General features: G+C 39.9%; 2 protein-coding genes across 2 annotated transcripts in view; one reads left to right on the plus strand and one right to left on the minus strand.

Annotated features, from left to right (window-relative positions):
* Positions 1–1,951: 1,951 nt before the first annotated feature.
* klhl34 (kelch-like family member 34) lies at positions 1,952–5,217 on the plus strand. The gene has a single exon (XM_081352006.1). The coding sequence runs from the start codon at positions 2,194–2,196 to the stop codon at positions 3,955–3,957; it is 1,764 nt and encodes a 587-aa protein (XP_081208132.1). The 5' UTR covers positions 1,952–2,193; the 3' UTR covers positions 3,958–5,217.
* A 4,799-nt stretch (positions 5,218–10,016) lies between these two features.
* The window catches only part of cnksr2a (connector enhancer of kinase suppressor of Ras 2a), a gene marked incomplete at its 3' end in the record, with an annotated part of 85,770 nt that continues 75,020 nt past the window's right edge, over positions 10,017–20,766 (minus strand). Inside the window, exons 17-20 of the mRNA XM_081352774.1 lie at positions 19,767–19,867; positions 17,917–18,430; positions 11,468–11,667; positions 10,017–10,247 (exon numbers count right to left, since the gene is read on the minus strand). Coding sequence (XP_081208900.1) covers positions 10,017–10,247; positions 11,468–11,667; positions 17,917–18,430; positions 19,767–19,867 — 1,046 coding nt within the window. The remainder of the gene's footprint in view (positions 10,248–11,467; positions 11,668–17,916; positions 18,431–19,766; positions 19,868–20,766) is intronic.

A 20,766-nucleotide genomic window follows, 5' to 3' on the forward strand; every position in this document is an offset into this window, starting at 1 on the left:
TACATGGAAATACATTCAAGCCTTTTGAAAAAGCTTCCCAGGATGCACCTCATCTAGATTAAGGGTGGCGACTTTGAAGAATCTTTATTTAGCATAATTTGCACATTTTAATTTGTAGTTTCATAGTTTTGAAGACTTGCTTTTATTCTAAAATGGCACATAAAATGGAAAATAGTAGTACTAAATAACGGCATGTCCAACATTTCACCTAGGAGAGCAAAGAAATGGCCACAAACACTACAAAAGACATGAGTACAATGGTGGAACAGGACCTATCATTCATGTGGATATGGAATGGAATAATTCAGGATTAAGCATCTGGCAGAGGTGCCTGGAACACAGACAGAGTGATCAGCTGTCCAACTAATTAACTAAGCCTTCATAATGCCCTCATTACCCATAATGCAATGCGAAGAGAGAGCGAGTCTGTAGTTCTAAAACTTCTCACCGCAAAATAAAATGTTTGTTAATTAAAAGGATTTTCTTACCTAAAGCTTTATGCTCACCAGTTATTATTAAAATAGTTCACCATGACCACCAGAGCCAAACAAAATCCCTAACAGGAAGAACAGATAGTTATATTTAGAAAGCCACTCAGGTCTACAGCCACTCATTTCTTGACTGAAGGGTCACCAGAGAACACAAACACACTCACGAAGTGCCTAGACACATAAATCATCTGTATATGCAATTAAATGCACCAATAAACCCATCAGGTGTAAAACAGTTTATCATAAATTGTATTTATAGATTTTGCAGTGGTGGAAGAGAGTATGATCCTGCAAAAGACCTTAAAGCATGCAATGAAGCGGAGTCTGGTTTTGTTGACGAAATATAAAAAGTGTGGCATAGTTAATGCATCTAATTTAAACCATGGCAGTTGTTTGGTGCATTTAAATATATATCGGCTGATGCAGAGTGTAAAGACATGCCAAGGTCCCTAAAAGGCCAATTATTCATTTTAAGCGAGAATCCGAAGGGGTTGTAAGGTATGCGCAGGATTTGGCAGTACAAACAGTGTCTACAAAATCACTTCCTTGAGACACATAGCACACAAACACATCATGATTCATCATGACCTTATTGCAGCTGCACTTGAGTGATAGTGAATTCACAAATGACTCGAGTTACCAATTACCTTGATAGATGTTTCTCCACTGTCAAGCATTTGCAATACAATACATAGCATTGTGCTAGACAGAGGAGAAACCAGTGTGATTATGAGGAGAGGGTGTGAGAATGATACGAGAAGCTCTATCATAATCACCCCTCGCTCTTATACTTAATACCCCTCTGCAACCTGGCCTGATGCTGCCCCATCCCAGCTTTGAGCCAGTAGCTATTCAGGGAGAATGACGGGAACGATGTTCACGAGGGTGGGATGTTTCCTTTTTGCTGTGGATCACACTTACACACAAATACAAGTCTATAAATCAACCTCACTCATCAGCATCTCTGTGGTTCTAAAACAAATGTTATTGTCTTTTTTTTATCTTTGTGCCTTCCTGACATTGTCTGAACAATCTCCTTATGGTTCTTATAGACGGGATTCTCACTGCCAATCCTTTCTCTTGGGGGTGGGGGTGGGGGTGGGGGTGGGGGGCTAGACTGTGTCCTGGCTGTCCTTTTGATAAACTCTGAGTTTCTATTCCTGTCACCTTGGTGAGATATGGCTTCTGGTGGCGACAGACTGAAATCCACAGTGCTGACTAACTCCTGTATTTATCAAGGGATGACTTCAGATCTGCATATCATAATAAACCCCCAGCATGATCCCTCCTGCTTTCTGTGTTGCCATCTACCTCAAGGGAAAGGGCAACTAGCTCGAGGCTGTGTTTACCCCTTGTGGCCCCAAAATGTCTGCCCATCCATTCCCCCCTCCCTTTTAGAGATCTGGTAGAAAACACATGCTTATCTTGTTGAGGCAAGAGGTTTGGAGGCTGCCCACTGGGTGGAGGAGCAATGGTTGACCCTCCCCTTTACGCATTTGATGCCTGCAGAAGTCATGGACCACATCCCAACAGACGCGGCTGGTGCGGCGGACCTTTTCTTCCTGCTGTCTTCTTTACTTTTGATGACTTTTGCAGGAGCAAGACGACCTAGCCACCTCTGCCTCTTTCCCTTCCTTTCTCTCTCTAACTCACCTGTTCTTGACCCTGGTCTTCCTTATCTTTCTTCCTTCTTCTCCTAGTGATGAATTATTATCTGATGCTCAGCAGCACTCATGGAGAAGGTGTTCTGTCTCGGTACCAGAGCTTGCGTCTGGAGGGTCGAATGTGTGATGTTGTTTTGGAGGCGGAAGGTGTGGAGTTCCCTGCTCATCGCACTTTACTAGCCTGTTCCAGTGACTACTTCTGGTCTATGTTCCAAGACTACACTCTGGAATCCAGTACTCACACTATCAGCTTGCCAGCCCTGTCATCTCTGGGCCTGGAGCAGATACTGGACTTCATCTACACCTCATGGATCTCACTGTCACCCTCCACTTTGGAGGTCACACTGCAGGCTGCCCGCTATCTTCAGATCACCCATGCTGTGGATCTTTGTTCTCAGTACATCTCAGAGAGCATTGCTCCTGACAATTGCTGCTTTTTTGCTAACACAGCAGCATGCTATGGCCTTTCTGAAGCCTTCAATGACAGCAACTCTTTCATTGCCAGAAACATGTGCAGAATACTTGCAACTGAGGAATTCAAGACTGAGATAATGGAGTTAAACCTTGATTCTCTGCAAGAGGTGCTTGTAGCTGAGGAGATGCCAGGAGTGAAGGAGACAGAACTTCTACATCTGGTTTTGGACTGGCTAGAGTGCAACCCACAATCTGCCCTGCAAAGTAATGCATTGATCAGTAGGATCCGATTTGGTTTGGTGCCATCTGAAGAGCTGTCTCAACTTAGTGCACTTAAACCTGCACTACGTACACCCTTCATCCGCAGCGTAGTGCAGAAAGCGCTTAACTACCACCTTCAGGGTCCCTTACAACCTCTACTTCAAAGTGTCCACACCAGCCTAAGATCCATAAGCAACAAGATTCTTCTGATAGGGGGAGGACCAGAAGCAAACAGACCTCAGAATCAGATCCTAACCTACGAACCTCGCAGCAAGAAATTCCAGCCACTTTCAGCATCCCTACCAAATAAGATACAGCACCAGGGAGTATGCGTTGTTGGGAACTTCTTATTTGTACTAGGTGGTGAGGTGGTGCAGGTGGATGAGGAGAACGAGAAGAGTGCTGTGATGACTGTCACTGACCAGGTGTGGCGCTATGACCCACGGTTTGAGCAGTGGGAGGAGATGGAACCACTCTTGCAGAAGAGGGCACAGTTTGCCTGCTGTGTGATGGAAGGTGTTATTTTTGCTATTGGTGGACGGGGCGAGAAGGGTGAGCCTGCTTTGTCATCTGTGGAAAGGTACAATATGAGTGAAGGCTGCTGGCGCAGTGGTGTATCCCTACCAAATTCAGTTCATGGACACGCCTGTGCCACTATTGGAACAGGAATCTACATCTCCGGTGGCATTCATATAAACAACCCAGAGAGCAGCAAAGATGTGTTGTTTTTGAATTCTGTTGAGGGGGATGCCTGGAAGAGATGTTGTAACATGTCCATTGCCAGATTCGGCCACCAGATGGCAACAGTGAGGGGAAGAATTTACACCTTTTTGGGAATGTATGAGCCCTTCTGTGACATTGAACGCTACAGTCCTGAGCAAGACCTGTGGACCCGTTTAAAGCCCCTACTGAATGACCGCTTCTGCTATGGTTTGACCGCAACAGGGGGCAGACGTGTGCTTATGTTTGGAGGCAGAAAATGGCAGGAAGGACAGGAGGTGTGTACAACAAACGTGCTGGAGTATGACACAGAATATGATGCCTGGAGGGAAGTGTGTAAACTACCAGGGCCCTTGTGTGGGATTCAGTGTGCCATAATGACTCTTCAAGACCCTCCGGAGACCTAAAAGTCAATTACAAACACCATCCCACATACACACAGACAAACAGATGGCTGTCATGGGGCAGAGAGGGTTGATGGACAAGGGTATTCTTTGTATCATGGATACATGGATTGTAAAGTGGCATGGAAAACAGGAGTCTATTTACCCAGATACAGAAGACCTTGGTGGGGGTAAAATGCTGTCAAGTATGTTTTGCAGCAAGCAGTAAGGAACACCTGAAAGTAGGTCACTATGAATAGGGTAGAGAAAGTCATGACATTGATAGATGAATTGTCATAAAGACTTTGCTCTGAAAAATGGCATAGTTCCTGTATGGACACTGGAGAACTAAAGATTAAATTTCAGACCGCTGCACACTCTTGAAAGGCACGAAGTAAGGACAAACAAACAGAAAAGCAATCTAGATAAGAACAAATGAAAACAGACATAAAGTGTGCACTTGAAGTCCAGTTTGGACAAGATTTGACTATTTGGCACTGTGTGAAGATCAAAGGTGACAGTCATAATGTCTTATGACAGAGGGACAGCTGCCATGAATGCTGGATACAGACTGTAGATAGTTGAAAAGACAGCAGTTAAAATGAAGGAGAGTACACTCACAGATGCTGCGAGAGAAAGCCAAATTAGACAATTGATTTGGAAGGGTACATGGGAATTCGAAGTGGGCAAGGACAAGTGTCAAGACCACTGAGTGTGTGTGGGATGCAGACAAGCCAAATGAGGATGAGGAGATTTTTAGTGAGCAATGATAAACAAAACTGCATAGGCATATCTGACAGCTAAAAAGTCAGGCCCTGCATGGAAATCTAGATTTCCAGTCACAGATAATATTGTGTGACTAGAAAACCAATATAATTAAGGTCAACTGCAAATAGTGAACAGCAGAAATCTTGCAAAACAGTGCCATATATACATCAACAGTAGTCACTAGGCTGGATGATATATCAAACATTCATAATATATTATTTTATAATAGTATAGATTTGTACATGAAACCATAAAAACTAAAAACTAATGAAATAATGCATGTTTGTTTTTCCCCTTCAGTAGAAGAGGTTGCAAGTTTGATTCATTTCTGTAAGTTCAAATTGATTCAAATGAATCGGTTCAAAACTAGTAGTAGTAACCATTTCTGTGTTAGCATTTCAAGCAGCATTGAGCATCGAGTCTGTACAATGAATATTGACATTTGTTATGACAATTCTACAAATGATTCAATGCAAAAGAGCAGCAAAGAGAGAAATGCATTAATAAAAGATTTGACAACATAAAACTTTGACCTCAGACTTAAAAGTTTCTTTAAAGTCTTTTGTACTCATTAACACAAGGGTGCAGGTAATAATAAAGCAAATGAGAGAAAAAATAGCAAAAGATCTGAGTATGAGCAGCCCAACCTGATAAGACCAGCAAACAAATTTAGGATAGTTTAACTTTTTTTTTTGTTGGTGTGTTGATGGAAAGTGAGAGTGACTGACAAAGAAAGAAATCAGAATTTCCCATCTGAACTGCCTCTTGTGCCCTAACAAAGGAGACCCATTCTCGACCTAAGATTCAGAGCAAACCCAACAGTTCATTTCCATTAAATGTGAGTCCATTACCTTCACTGAACAGCCTGGAAACCAGCAAGCTTCTGGAAGAAAAAAAGAATAGCTTTCTAGGAAATTGACATGGGCCTCCATTTGAACCACCCTCTGGAGAAAGGTGCCTTTACTCATTGCCCGATAGGCTGTCAAGCTTTTAACTCAGGCGATTGGCTTAAGATTAAATATATTTTGGATTGAATGCCTGACCATAAACAAAGATGGCAGGATCAAGGTTGGAAATGCCAGCCGAGAAACTGCCATTGAGCTGAAAGGGAACACAAACAGACAGCTATAAGGTATAATAGACCTACATAGACGTTTACCAGCCTCAAAGTTTGGGCAGCCTGTCAGGCAATGTCGAGGACGCCTTTCTCCAATGTGCATTCTAACTCGCTTCATTTAAAGTATCCAGCATATAAAAAAAAACACATGTAAATACAATAAATACAGCATGATTACATCCATAAAAGTTTATTGACTCTAGGTATAACCACACTTAAATCTGGATAAAGCAATAACTCTTTTTAAATAATGTCATAAATAAAGTAAACTTTACCAGGTTGTACGCTAAACACAACACATAGGAAACTGCACTGCCTAAATTACATGCCCTATTCATAATAAAGACAGGCAGCAGCACAGATATTGATGAACTAGATTGTTGTACGACAACTTTGTTAAAAAATGGGCTGCTAAAGAAACATAACATGTTTTGCACTAAAATAATAATAACTTTGATATATTACTAAAGTAAAATACCAATAGACATCTGTTCTAGTAGCTCTATATCCACTGGTAATCACTTTCTCTAAGAGCTAATGGATTCCCATGATTCCCATGGACACATTAGCACCTGAGTCACTCAGTCAAAATCAAGCTAATATAGTCTTAGATTACATACAGAATGAAATGTGCTCCATTATGTCAGTCATACCTGAAATATCAATGTACATCATATAATACACATCTTATCATACAATAAACACTCTTCTGGTCATTCAGTGTTCTTAAAAATCTCACATAAAGCGTCATTGTGTTTGCTGAGCGCCTGAGAGCGGCCTTTCTGACAGTTGAAACACTGACATTAAATCATTTGGCAGCTTTGGTTTAGAAAAAAAAAAAAAACACAAATTTGATTGTGGTGTATCTACAAGCCATGTAGCTTTGAGAGTTTATAAAGATGGACGACCTCCTGAACTTTGACATACATGTAATATCAGGAGTTGAGCTGCTGCTTCTGACAGATGCTGGGTTGAGTTCAGGGCAACAGCTTTTATCGGCGAGTCCCTGGGCTGAGACCATCGGTGTCGTGGTGACCTTGGCTGTCATAAAAACCTCACTGTTGCTTGACACAAATGTCCAGTCCCTAAACCCGCGGCGATGCACAGGACGACTGCATGGCAGCTTGTAGAAATGGAAAACTTGAGTCCAAACGGAGGTATACAATACTAAAAAATCCATAAAACTTGAACAGCACACCTTCTGCACGGGTACACAATCACTTGTTAGTGCCGTCTCTGCTCGCTTAAGGATGCAAATCTTTGCTAGGAGCATCCCGTGTGAATCTGTTTTTGATTATGAACTCTCATTTGCGCAGAGACACATAATTTCACCTCATATTATCAGGAAACTGTAGTGAAGAGAGAACTTCCACAATCCGACTCAAGTTACAGAGATAATGCTGCTTCTGGATAATGAAGCCTGTGCTATTTTCTACCAATCAAAGCACACACACTTCAACGAATGTTCATCCGTTATCAGAGGCCCAGTTTAGCAAGGTGTTACTCTCGGTCAAGAAGCGTTTACAGCACAGGCGCAGAAATATTCCAGGTTCAAAACAAGCTGAACACTATCTACAGCATTTTTGGCATTCTGTAAATTACTGCATTCAATTATTTTGACTCTTTTCTGATTGGGACAAGGCACTGGACCACAATAAATGTTCAAATAATGTTTAAAATATCAAAAACTCATAGATCCACAGGACTTTAATATTATGCATGTCAACATGAGACTGACAGAATAATAATTTTTACTAAATATAATAAGTTATTATTATCATTATGATTAGAGATGCAGTTTTTTTTTAAAATACTGTTTTAAAGAAATGAATATTCTAAATAAGTAAAAAAAAACACTTTAAACTGAACTCAGTTCACATACATTTGCATTCAAATGCATTCAATTTAGGCATCACAACATTATATTGTACTACTGAATTAAATATTTAATATTTGCTGATGTGTATCCCACTGATAAAATAAATTCTAATATGGTACCAATTAGTCTATGCATCCCTAATAATTTTAATAATAATAAGGTTTCACAAACAACTACAGCTCAAAATGAAAGTGTGGTTTACTAAACTTGTCTCTGCCTACTGTATGACCTTGTCATATCCAGTCTTAACTTTTGACTGTGTGAAGTCTATGAACATTTACCGTAACTTTTTTTCAAATAAGTGTAAGTACAGCACAAAGGGTTATTTTACACAGAGACAAATCCACCCTCAGGAATTACCAGAAGATCTGCTCCTAGAAAAGTCTCACAACTTTACAGACATATTTTTGTATGGAAGAATTGATATAAGCACCTTAACAAGAATCCAAGCTGCACATTCCTGCCTGAAAATGTTCAACTGTATTGCCTTCTCCCATAGACTTCCATTGTGAGAGCATTACTATGAATCAAAATTACTGACTGTGGTGACCAACACCAAGCCACAGAAGCTGTGAATAGAAATGAACTGATTTTGAACCAGGAATATTTCTTTAAATGCCTTTTCTTGGTATATCCAAAGACCCAGCGGAGATTGTGGTTAAATGAGGTAACCACATTAGTTTTCCATGTTCATGCACACGCACACATCTTCCAACGCAAACGTACAAATGCTATAAGTCGGGGCCAGCCGATGTATAACAGCAGATCATAAATATATAGTATGATACAGTAGAGTATATGGTATGCTAAAGTGGCATATAAACATGGCAGATAACTTGTGTGATGACCGTCTGCGAGTCCACTGTGAGATTTGCTTCAAAAAGACAGCCAAACACAGGTACAGCAGCACAACAGAGAGACAGTCAGTGCGTTTAGTGTTCAAAGGCCGCCTCAGACATGCATTTCCTCTCAGAGTTCAGTCCAAAGCTTCCATTTCCATGATCAAGTGCTCTGGTTCCTGTCTAGAGGTGTGCCAGGTTTGTTCTCGGCGCGACGGCATTGTCTCTCCTCGTCTGAGCCGCTTGGAGGACTCGTAACCATGGCAACCACGTGCGCAGAAGTGGCATACTCTGAAGCCCGTTGGTTGTGAGTTGAGCCATTGAGAGTGCTTTGTTTGTACAGATATTTGTGCCTGCGTAAACAATGCTTTCAAGTATTTAAAAAGCACAAGTAGATTGAGTCTGCGATTGCTGTCAGGATGGGAAGGTACAAGGAAAAGTGAGAAGGGAATTTGTGTTAAAGGACCTTAATCTGGGTAGATGCGGTATCAAATCTGACGTGAATGAAAACGAGACTGTGAGGGATAACAGTACAATATAATTAATAATTATAATATATCTTCATAATCTTTGTGATTATACAATAATCACAGATAGTAAAAGTATAGCTGATACAATATTTTCATGCCCAAAATTTCAATTCTATGCATTTTTTTTTCTAAATAAATAATAATAATAATAATAAAACACTAAAATCAATTGTTTAAAATACACTTTTAATATGAATTTAGGCATCACAAAATTATAATGTACAATATGAAAAATGGATATTCATTTTGAGATTTAATAGTGTTATTAAATCTTTGAACTTGAACTTTTGGTGAGCATTAGATGATGGCTGATCCAATTTGGAATCGTTTAAAAAACATATATATTAGTAAGATACTAATATATCGTGATCCCTAGAAAATATGTCAACCACATAAACAAAAATAAAACAAATGCCAGAAAGCTCACACAGACAGATAAAGCCCTTTTTCAAATCAAGTGGGGTCAAAACATTAACTATTACTGGCAGATGCCATCTTATTGTGATTCTTAAAAGTTTTCATCAGATATTCTAGAACATAAACACTATTTTTCATAACTGAGCTGATTATAAAATGATCAGCACATAATGTAATATAGCATATAATTATTAACACATATAATCAAAACATAACTGATTATAAAATTACCCAAAGGCCCAGATTATATGCACAATAAATTAAGACAATTTAATATGCATATAATGTGGGCCTCTGGGTAATTTTATAATAATTACTAAATAATGTAACTGCATTTTCAAATCATGCATCAGTGCATCATCATATCCCTAAAAGTTAATTATGTACATATATCCCTCACAGCCACATAATTAAAATATCAGATTATTAGTCCATAAACACCAATTCACCCCATACTTTATCTTGAAGGTCCGTGCAAGTGAGCGACAATTACTTCAAATAATGTGGTGTTATTTTTGTGTCTGAAGTGTGCATCAGACGTGAGTCTCGATGTAGGAGTGCGTGTGCGAGAGGGAGGGCGTGCGGGGGGCGGGTTCAGGCGTGGTGGCAGGGCTGGGCTCAGAGGCAGGGCTGGGCTGACGGTCCCGCTGGGGCTCTCCTGAATACAGCTCCATGTAAACTTTCTTCCATTCCTGGAACTCTGAGGATGTGAGTTTAGGATTGGCCAGCAGCTTGTCAATCAGTGCTACCTCGCCCTCCCTGTCCTATGGGAGTGAAGAAAGAGAGCAGTGGAGGGTGGGCATTACAGATACAGTCTCCTTCATACAGTGGATAGGATGTCATAAAGCACGCCACAGGCGGTTAGCGTAGACGTGAAGCGATGTGGACTCAGCCTAGATGAGCAGAGCGGCACACACACGCAAACACACATAGCATGCTCAGACTTGACTGGAGTCCTCTGGCACTGTGGGGCTTTGTGCCCCCAATTAACCTTCTTTCATTCAAGTCTGAGTGATAAGGGATCCTTATAATACCCACAATGCAACGGAAGGCTCTGCTCCAACCTAATGAGGATGGCAAGGGGATTGGGGGGTGGGGGGTGCAAAGGCAGAGCCACAGACACACAGCAGAGGCACAGACCGACTGACCCAACCACAGGCAGCCCTAATGGCACCAAACCAGATTAACCCACATTGAGAAGCAGGGTTCAGAGCAGGGTTTGGCCATACCAAAGATCATTATCTCATCGATTATGGTTATCAGCTGGTCAAATTGGTGATTAGCTAGTCTTACGTGGTCATTAACTGGTCTAAGATGGTCCTTAGCTGGTCTAAGATATTCATTAGCTGGTTTAAGATGGCCTAAACTGGTCGGCATGCTCATAAGCTGATCTAAGATGGTCATTAACTGTTTTAAACTAATCATTAACTGGTCTAAGATGGCCATTAGCTGGTTTACACTGGTCATAAACTATCATTAGCTGGTTGTGAGTGTCATTAGCTCATCAATAATGATCCATCGTAAATCTATTGAACAGCTGTTTATTACACCCAAGATGCAACGCGAGGCTCTGCCCCAACATAATAAGCACAGCACAGCAGCTGGGGGGTGGGGGAGATGGGTCACAGCAGAGCCATGGGTCGACTGACCCAACCACAGAAGACCCAATTGCACCAAGCAGAGCCAAAACCAGACTAACCCACACAGAGAAGCAGGGTTCAGAGCAGAGTTTGGCCATACCCTCCTCCCACACCAGACAGAGAACTCCGTCTAACATGGATGGGATTCTGGGATAGCAGTTTGGCTTAGTAAACTGTTTATATATATAAAAAATTCTAATAAAAAAAAAAAAGAAATTCCTGCTGTCCTCAGAACCCCACAGACATCAGACAGATGGAGAGGGACGGACGGACAGACGCGACAGATGAAACAAACAGGCACACATGGTTTCAGTGGGACCCATGCGGCAGCAGAGGTCAGATACCTTTAGCGTGCTCTGCAGGATGCGGAGATGATGCAGTTTGTCATTTAGCTGTGGATCGTTGCAACGCCGAATGAAAAGGTGTTTGTACTCCAGACGGGTGGAAAGGCGGTGCTCACCAATGGGCGACAGACTGGCACGCTCCAGCGCCCGATACAAATCACCGAGCGAATCCGCCTGCCGATGGCACTCCGGCTCCCCGCCTGTGGGGGGCGCCACAGAAAGCCAGGGTTAAAGAGGGGTGGCTCCACCAGTAAAGAGTTAGCTATTCAACATGATTAGCTGGTTCAAGCTGTCAACCATGGTCAAGATGGTCATTATCTGGTCAAGATGGTTATTAGCTAGTTAACATGGTGATTAGCTGGTTCAAGCATGGTCAAGATGGTCATCATTTAATAATATCATTTGGACATTAACTCATCAACGTTGGTTATTAGCTAGTTAACATGGTGATTATTTGTTTGTCTAAGATGGTCATTATCTAGTCTAAGGTGGTCAGTAACTGGTCTAAAATGTTCATTAGCTGGTCTAAGCTAGTCATTAGTTGCTTTAAGCTGGTCATAGCTGGTTTCAGGGCTGCCAACTTTTGAGTTTAGCTTGGAGTGAGATTTTTTTTTTTTTGGGGGGGGGGGGGGTAATGTAAAAACAAATATTGCATCACAATAAGTGTAATTGTGATTGTCAAAACATTTGGTAACTAAATAGAATTTTATAATAGAAGTTTACTGATAACATGTTACAATGTTTGTACAATGACTGGTAGGATACAGTTTTTATTATTGCTTGACAAAAATTTCAAGATTTCAATTCCATTCTTGTGATTTGATTCCGGTTTTGATTCAATATTGACTAATTTGGATACATGTTTATTTTAAATTTTATTTAAAAAAAATAATCTCACCTAATGCTGTAAACATAGAGGGCCCAATCTGGTATTATTAAAGGTTAAAAATAACAAATTAAATTAAATATAATGCAGTTTTTGTTATAATAAAAATTATTTAATGACATAAGTGAATATATAATAAATATGTAATATAGTGCTCAGCAAAATATCTCTAGCTATTTTTTCTATTCAATTAACATGCTATGGTCATTAAATGGCGTTTGCGAGGTAAATGTAACGTTATGTGACATAATTGTTCTCCTGCTGTTATATTGACCTCTTTCCGTGGTAAAAACACTAATTGGTCGATATTATGTATACTTTCGGTAAGTTGTACTGCATCTTTAAATAAAAAAGTAACAGATGATCGATTCACGTGCACTTGAACTGAGGCGCTCAGCGATCTGTCACGTCACATTTACAAGCGCCAAACGTATTTTTGTCTGAATTTCGTAATAAAATTGACGGAATCTAAGAGCTGAGAATTAGTTTAATATTAAAAGTACCCCTTTGCTCCGCAATTTTTCTGTGCGTGAGAAAATGGATGTGTGGCGTGAGAGCATGTGAAAAGTGTCAGTTGCGTGTGTCTCACGCTCAATGCGTGAGAGTTGGTTTGAGCTGTTCATTAGGTTTGAGCTGTTCATTAGGTCTAAGATGGCCATTAGCTGACCATTAGCTGGTCAACATGCTCATAAGCTGGTTTAAACTGGTCATTGACTGGTCTAATTGTCCAGTTTAAACTGGCCATTAACTGGTCTAAAATGGTCATTAGCTAGTCTAAGATGTCATTAGCTCATCATTAATGGTCCATTTTAGATTTTTTTTTTTCTGCTATTGACCAGTTCGGACCAGCTAATAACCAGTTTAGAAGTGCTAGTAAACAGTTACTAGATGATCAAAAATGGGTTTGATGATCAAAGATGAGTTTTGTTACATCAGAGCTGGTCAACCAGCTAATGGTCATTATAAACCAGCTATAAACCATCCACCAAAAAACAACAGCATTAACATGCAAAATGGCAAAACTACAGAATCACATTTCGCTGAAATTACAGTATGCTGAAAAAGGGGTTTTGGGATGGCAGAAACCCAATAATGGTCAGTAAGACAGATTTCAGCACTGTTCATGACATGTTCAGTATGACATGACATGGTCATTTCATCAACACAGAGAAAAACTCAGGTTTGGCAATCAATCACTCTGCCGAGCAGTTGGCATGTTGCTTGTTTCTTTGATGTTTCTGTCTGTGTGTGACTGTACTGTATGCTGGTGCTCATGTGTTAGTCCGGAAATAAGTTGAATCACTCAGTGTTTGTGTAGGTAAAGCATGTGGGCCATGGACAGTATCTAGTGCTGGGTGTTATTGGCAGATATTACATGCGTTTCTTATGATCAGCCTTCACGAACCCACAGTGTACAGTGTGTGGGCGGGTATATACCCACTATTCTGAACAACCACAAGAGGGCAGCAGTCCCACACAGCTCCTCCAAGCATATGCTGCAGATGCAGGGTATATTTGCATGTCGTATTTAGCAAGGGAATGTAGTTTAAATAAATACAATAAAGGATGAGAGTTTAGTATGGCAAATGATTATAAATTTAAGCATTTTCCATTTGAGCACCAAAGACCCCAATGACTGTGGGAAGAATATTATGTTTTATTGTTTGTTATGTACGAATTTTTGCTTTTATTTATATAATAACAACCCTAACCGATACTGACTACCAGTCAGGCCACGTTTTGAGCCTCTTTATTATATTTCTAACTATTTTTATTGGTTGTTTGTCATTTTGTGTGCAAGTTATTGCTGGCAAGCCTTGCTTTTGTTAAATGCCTGCAATAATTGTAAAGAAAAAGCATTTTAACGACCGCTTGGTTAGCTATGTGATGAATTGCAATAACAACGAATCAACATGGGTAGATCAATAAAGTTTTAAAGCTCTTTGTGATCTTTTTGTAACTTGTTTAATGGCACAGAACTCTCTAGTAGTGCAGAAAAACTTTCCAGTTGCTGGGAAACATGTGATTGAGAGTCACGATCAATAGGCCAAGCCTCTCTTTTCTCTTCAGTATGTAGTACAGCACGCATGGGCTCCGTGGATGACTAACATATGCCCCCAACTCCTCCAGAGAGAGATAGAGACAGAGCGATATAAAAGACACAGATAAGAGGGAGACTCATTAAAAGCCACTGGGATTATATATAGACTGCTGCAGGAGATCCGTCTGAGATGACGAAAAAGGGGAATATTAGAAGAGAAAGTTAGACAGGGCACTGCGAAAGGGGGCAGACGGGAAGTGAGACAGGCAGATCGGTGGTGAGGGAGGAGATGGGCAGTGAGATGGGGAAAATAGATGGTGAGATGGCAATGAGCCATGAGGCGATAGACTGCGAGACGAGGGGAAGATGAAAAGTAATACGGCGAGATAAACAGAGTGGTAATCCAACAGCAAGTGAGAGGCTTCCTGGGAGGTTTGTGGAGAGAAATGTGTCAATCTGGACACCAGGCCAAAATGGGACAGAATTAATAGCCCATTCAGAATTTATTGTTATGGTTTAAGCATAATCCATGAGATAGAGCATTTCAGACATTAAAAAAAGGTGGCCATGTTTAAAAAGTAGTTACATTTATTAATAAGAATCTGAATAAACAATTATTCCTCCAAGTAATATAGTTCATTAGCATTCAACAGAGGGTCCCCAAACTTTGGTTGGGTCAGCCAACTTTTGACGTAAATTATTTACTTGAAGTACCCCCTGATATTTTAAGTTATAATTTAAATAATTTAACATATTTGCATGTTTACAGTTCTCTGATGACAGTTAATGGTCGAATGACAAGCAGATAAACAAAATAAATATTTATTTTGTATATTGTTTGTAGTAAGTGTAAAATTTAAATTGTTTTTATTTTAAAAATATTTATTGCAATTTTTGGGCAGACCTTATTATATTAGGTGTCTTTATAAGGTGACTATATAGGTGACTTTTTTCTCACAATTCTGACGTTTTTTCATGCAATTGCGAGTTTATAACACTCACAAAGAAACGTAAAAATGCACTCATTGTGTTCATGTTGTATTGTAAAACGTTTTGCTGCTATTGAGATATGGGTGAGGTTAGGGACGGGTTTGGTGGTGTGAGTAGGTTTAAGGCTGGGTTGAAAGGTAAAGGGTTGTAATTACATTGAGGTAATTATAATAATATAAGTACAATGTTGAAACATGTATGTACACAGTAAGTGCACTGTATCAAATTATTAATTTATAAATGTTAGTTAAAGACACCTAATTTAAAGTGGGACCTCATTTTCAATTTCAAAAAAAAATTCTTCATTGATTTAATCAATTATTAGGTTTTCTTCAACTCACAAACCCCCTGGAGTTCCCTCACGAACCCCAGTTTGGGAAGCCCTTAGTTTAATCTGAAACAATTTTTTTGGGAAATATTATGTTAAACAAAAAATAAATATTAATTACATTTTTGAATTTATATTAAATGAAAAATTAATATGAATACATTAATAAGTTATAGTACAAATAATAGATGTTCCTGAGAAAAAAAATTATAGTTAAGAAGATAAAGTTCTGCTAAATGTATTATTGTCCCTCAAGGGAACTATTAAAATGTTGTAAATTAAATCTGCAGTCCGTAGTTTTCCTCTTTGTCGCCGTCTCTGTTCGAAATCTGCTATTGCAGTTATTCGCGGAATTATCAACTTTACGTGGGTCGTATCTCGGCTCGGCACAGCACAGCGCGGATGAAACCAATGTTTTTCTGTAGCCACTACGAAGTCCGAAGTCTTTTGCATTTTCAACAGGTGAATCTCTAGTTGTCACTGGTGATTGTCGTTTGAACTTTTCTGGATCCGTCATCAAATTGAGAAAAGACTATAAATCTCCAACTCCAACATCCTCACACGCAATATAGCCTACTAGCCGAGACTGCTTCTTTATGTGTGTAACGGAGGCCAGCTAGTAGTTGCTGTGCGAGTAAACCTCACTCCTCTGATCTCAATTGGCACTCTAGCGGCTGTAGTCTTTAGCCTCCTTGTTAGAGCGCCTGACTCTCATGCCGGAGACCCGGGTTCGAGACCCGCACGGAGCGGGGTGTGAAGGACCCGGGTGAGAGGGGTTACATGTGTACAGATGTGACGTAATGAAGCACTAGTAACACTGGAATTAAAAACATTATTACCGTACAACCTTACCGTTTGAATCGAGCTAAGGCAAGCAGATAGTTTTAACACTGCCTGGTTATGTATTTGCTAAAAGTTATGGACTGCAGCTTTAAAAATTTTAAATGCAATTTTTATTTTTTGAGTATCATGGTGTCTGTTTTTGATATTATTTTTAATCATATGTAATCATATATAACCTCAAGAGGACAGGCTTACAGAAATGGAAGATAAAGATGAACTGTTGTTGTAAATCAAAAGTTAGGTAAAGTAAAGTGAAATGGGCCAGGAGCTTGTGTCAGAACCCCACCAATACGGCAGGTTTAAAATGAGTTTCATGGGAAAGAGCATGCAGCTATTTCTAGAAGAAGATACCTGCATGTGCATGTGTGTATGTAAGAAACGAGTGGACAGATCTCAGTGGGGAACCTCACAGCACAGCTAAAAAAATCCTGCAACTCAGGCACTGTTTATGCTTCATACAGCACCAACACACACTCAAACATAGAAAGAGAGGAAGACACAGAAGCCAAGAAAACAAGGGAAGAGATACAGACGTAAAAAGAGCCACAAATCCATGCGCATGTCCCTCTCCGAGTGCACTGCTCTTAACAATTTAATACTGAAGCACTCAAATTCACACGTGCACTAAAATAACTCTGCTGTGCCTGCTGTTCTCATAATCAGAGGGGCTATTAAAATCGAATATAATTGTGGTAAAGAGGTTTTAGTGGGCTGATTTGAGTCGACCTGGTTTATTTTCTTTCAAGCACAGCTTCTCACATTGCAAATTTATAACAAAGGGAAGATTCAGCACTACCTTTGCATAAGCTTGAATTCTGAATGTTACTCATTCATGAATTCATAAATTGACAGTCCTAACTGAAATAAATTAATAAAATAATAACAAAAATAAACAAATAAGTCAATTATAATAAATAAAAAATATAAACACAAAATGTGTATATATATATATATATATATATATATATATATATAATATTTTCTATGTATTATTATTTATTTATTTATTTATTTATTTCAATTAGGGCTGTCAATTTGAGATTTTAAAATATTTTAATTTAGGTATATTACTTGGGAATATACATAAAGTATATACACACACACACACACACACACACACACACACACACACACACACACACACACACACACACACACACACATATATATATATATATAGGACTGTCAATTATAAAAATTAATTTAATTATGGAATTAATGGGTCAGGGAATTTAAAAAATAAATAAATGTATAAAAATAAATGAAAAAATAAATAAATAAAACTTAATATTAAAAATGTATTTTTATATAATCAACAAATTTATAATACACATTATTTTAATACAAATATGTTGACCCACCGTTATTGATGCAGTTAGAACGGCTGAGCTCCCTGCGGCTGGGGTCCCGCTGTTCTGCCATGGTGGCAGAGGGTGTGAGGAGGGCATGCAGGCCGCTATCCCGAGGCAAGGTGAAGCTGCGGGGTTTCCCGACTATGTTAGCAGGGTCTCTGAGCCTCTCCCCTTCAAGCATGGGGAAGGGACCGTAATGTTCCTGCATCAGTGTGCGTTGGGCAGGCAGAGTGGATTGGCGGCGATATTCTGGAGACAGACCCGCCCCAGGCTCACAGAACACAGCATCTTCTAGGGGCAGGGTCTGCAGGTAGTGGAGGCCCGAGCTGGTCAGAGGGGTTTCAATCAGGTCCTGCCATGAACGGCGCTGACTGGCGGACTTCCGTGCAGGGGAACCTCCACCGCTGCTGCTGCCCCCTTGAGGTTCGGAGCGGTACTCCTCATAAGAGGAGCGAGACTGTGAAGTTTCTGTGGATGAGAGGCGGCCGTGCTTTGGTTCTAGGTAAGGACTGGCAACACTCACCGGATTCTGGGTCAGAGAAAAAGAAAAAAGGACAGAAAAGAATAAGGTGAACGTTATGTTATAACATTTTTGTAGGAAGCTTTTAAACAATATCACTCTCATTCAAAGGAAAAGCAAAGAAAAACGTGACCAAAATGACTTTATAACTACAATTTAATTTAATACTCATCATGAAACTATATTTTCAAAGGAATAAAGCATTCATGAATTTAAAATTCACTAGGCTTACAAATCATGAATGAGCATGACACTTTTGCTCATTCTGTACGTCTCACCTTTAGGTAAAAGGCAATAAAGTGTGCTAATGAAGAAACTCAAAATATAGGCCAGGCACCAGAATAGCCACTCTCATCTAAGACATGCAGATGAATAATGAACAGAGAGATCTCTGGTTTCTGTTAAAAGTGCCGAATATAGAAAAATGGAGGAACAGGGGACAGAGGTGTGGAGGGAGAACCTGACGCTGTGTTAGTGTGAAATTAGGCTCTAAATATTGACCAACTGCTCTTCCTGCTTTCATCCAATTGGCAAAAGAACAGGTTTATAGACCAATAGACAGATAGATACAGTAGATGCTGTTTTGTAATGTGGTGAAAAACAACCAGACAACTCTGGAGGTCTCTCGGTTAACAATGTCAAAGTCCCCTTATTCGTTTATCTCTGGGAACAATGTGTGTGTGTAGAAGGACTGGAGGGGGCCTTGCAGAAGGAAAAAGAAAAACATTTAATTCAAGTTTCTTTGTTTGCTCTTAAATAAAGGCATTGCTGCTGTGTGTGGCCTCTATCTGACCTGCCCTGCAGTACTGCACTGAAAATACACACAAAAAAGTGACTGTGCACACAAATTTAACCACATACATTCAGGAATGCGTAGACATCATATACTAATCCATTCAATTTATAAAATAGGAATGTTCCACTTCCTGCTTGGAAAATTATTATATATATATATATAAGTGAAATATCACTTGAGCATGTTCCTGACAGATCTCGTGAGACTCGCCAAAAAGGAAATAAATATCTCATACTGTCTATCAAAAGCACTGAGTAAATGACAGTACAGTGACTCACAAAGACTGAGAGATAAGTAGAGACGGACAGATAAGACTCAATCTCCTCACATCTCAACAGTGGGCTTAGAGTTGAGGTGGTCTGACTCATTCGCACACACACACAGTCACTCAGTGACGTGGTAAGGCCAGGTCTGGGGGACGGCACTACAAAACAGCTCTTTTACCAATGCCAAATGTCAAGCATTATGAGTCTGTGCTATTGTGTGGGATTACACAATGAGAGGGAGCTGGTATATCTGTGTGCATGCTGGATGCTGACTCACTGAGGGTGGCCGAGGGTACGTGTCATAAGGGGGCGGTGGGCTGTCTTGCTTGGGCGTCGAGGGCGTCTCATTGTCTTCGTGTTCACTTTCACTCCAGTAGTCTGCTTAAAGAGAGAGAGAGGGGCATGCAGGCAGTCATTAGCTTGTTGCAAAACATTTCCATAAAGTAAACAATAATTAAAGCCTCAGAGATCATGTGGGGCACAAAGACAGATGCAGGACCTGCAGTAAAACATTTTTCCGAACAGTTCCAAGGCGTTCACTAGAACCTATCCTGAGATGTGATGTCAAAGGCAGGAGAGAGGAAAAACTAGGCCATTTTAAGCTTTTAAGAGCTGATATGGTATGAAATATTAGTGGCTAATTTTGAATGAACAAAGGAGAAAGATGCTTTTAAGGACAGTATCTGGTAACCTACTAACCAGCCATACTTTGACCCCCTTTGGTTGTGCATGTCAACTTGTTGTGGATCACTACAATTTACCTAAAAAAAAAAATCACTTGCTTTCTCTTTCTGTCTGTCTTTTTCCATTGTGCAATTTTTACTCCTGTGAGGTATATTTAGGAAACCCTTTAAAGTCAAACATTTTTCTTGTACATTTTTATTCAAAATGTCATAACTCAATCTTCCAGTGACAACGCCAAACATTATGCAAGTGTTCTCTAATCATTTTGCCAGCTTAAACCCAGTCCCTCCAGAGGCTTGCCTTCATTTTTGAGTGCAATGCCTACATCTCAAATCCAATTAATGGACGATGCATAAAACCAAGTCTCCGTCCAACATTTTTTTTCTTTCTTGATAATCTGTTACTCTCGTATGTATGTCACAATATGGAAGAAAAGATCTGTCAATACTTCAGTTTCATTGCGACTTTAAGATAATGAACTAAGCTTAATGTTAATGATTACATGCAAACAGTATGCAACAAGGGGGGTCTATTTACCCCCCTCACATTTAGGACACAGTTGTGTTACCTATACTGACAACCTGTCCTTCTTC

The sequence above is a fragment of the Scardinius erythrophthalmus genome, assembly GCF_964197995.2.
Source record: "Scardinius erythrophthalmus genome assembly, chromosome: 22".
Lineage (NCBI taxonomy): Eukaryota > Metazoa > Chordata > Actinopteri > Cypriniformes > Leuciscidae > Scardinius > Scardinius erythrophthalmus.

What these genes read in the sequence shown, in the direction of transcription:
- klhl34 (XM_081352006.1), top strand. Translation starts at nt 2,194, where the DNA reads ATGAATTATTATCTGATGCTCAGCAGCACTCATGGAGAAGGTGTTCTG.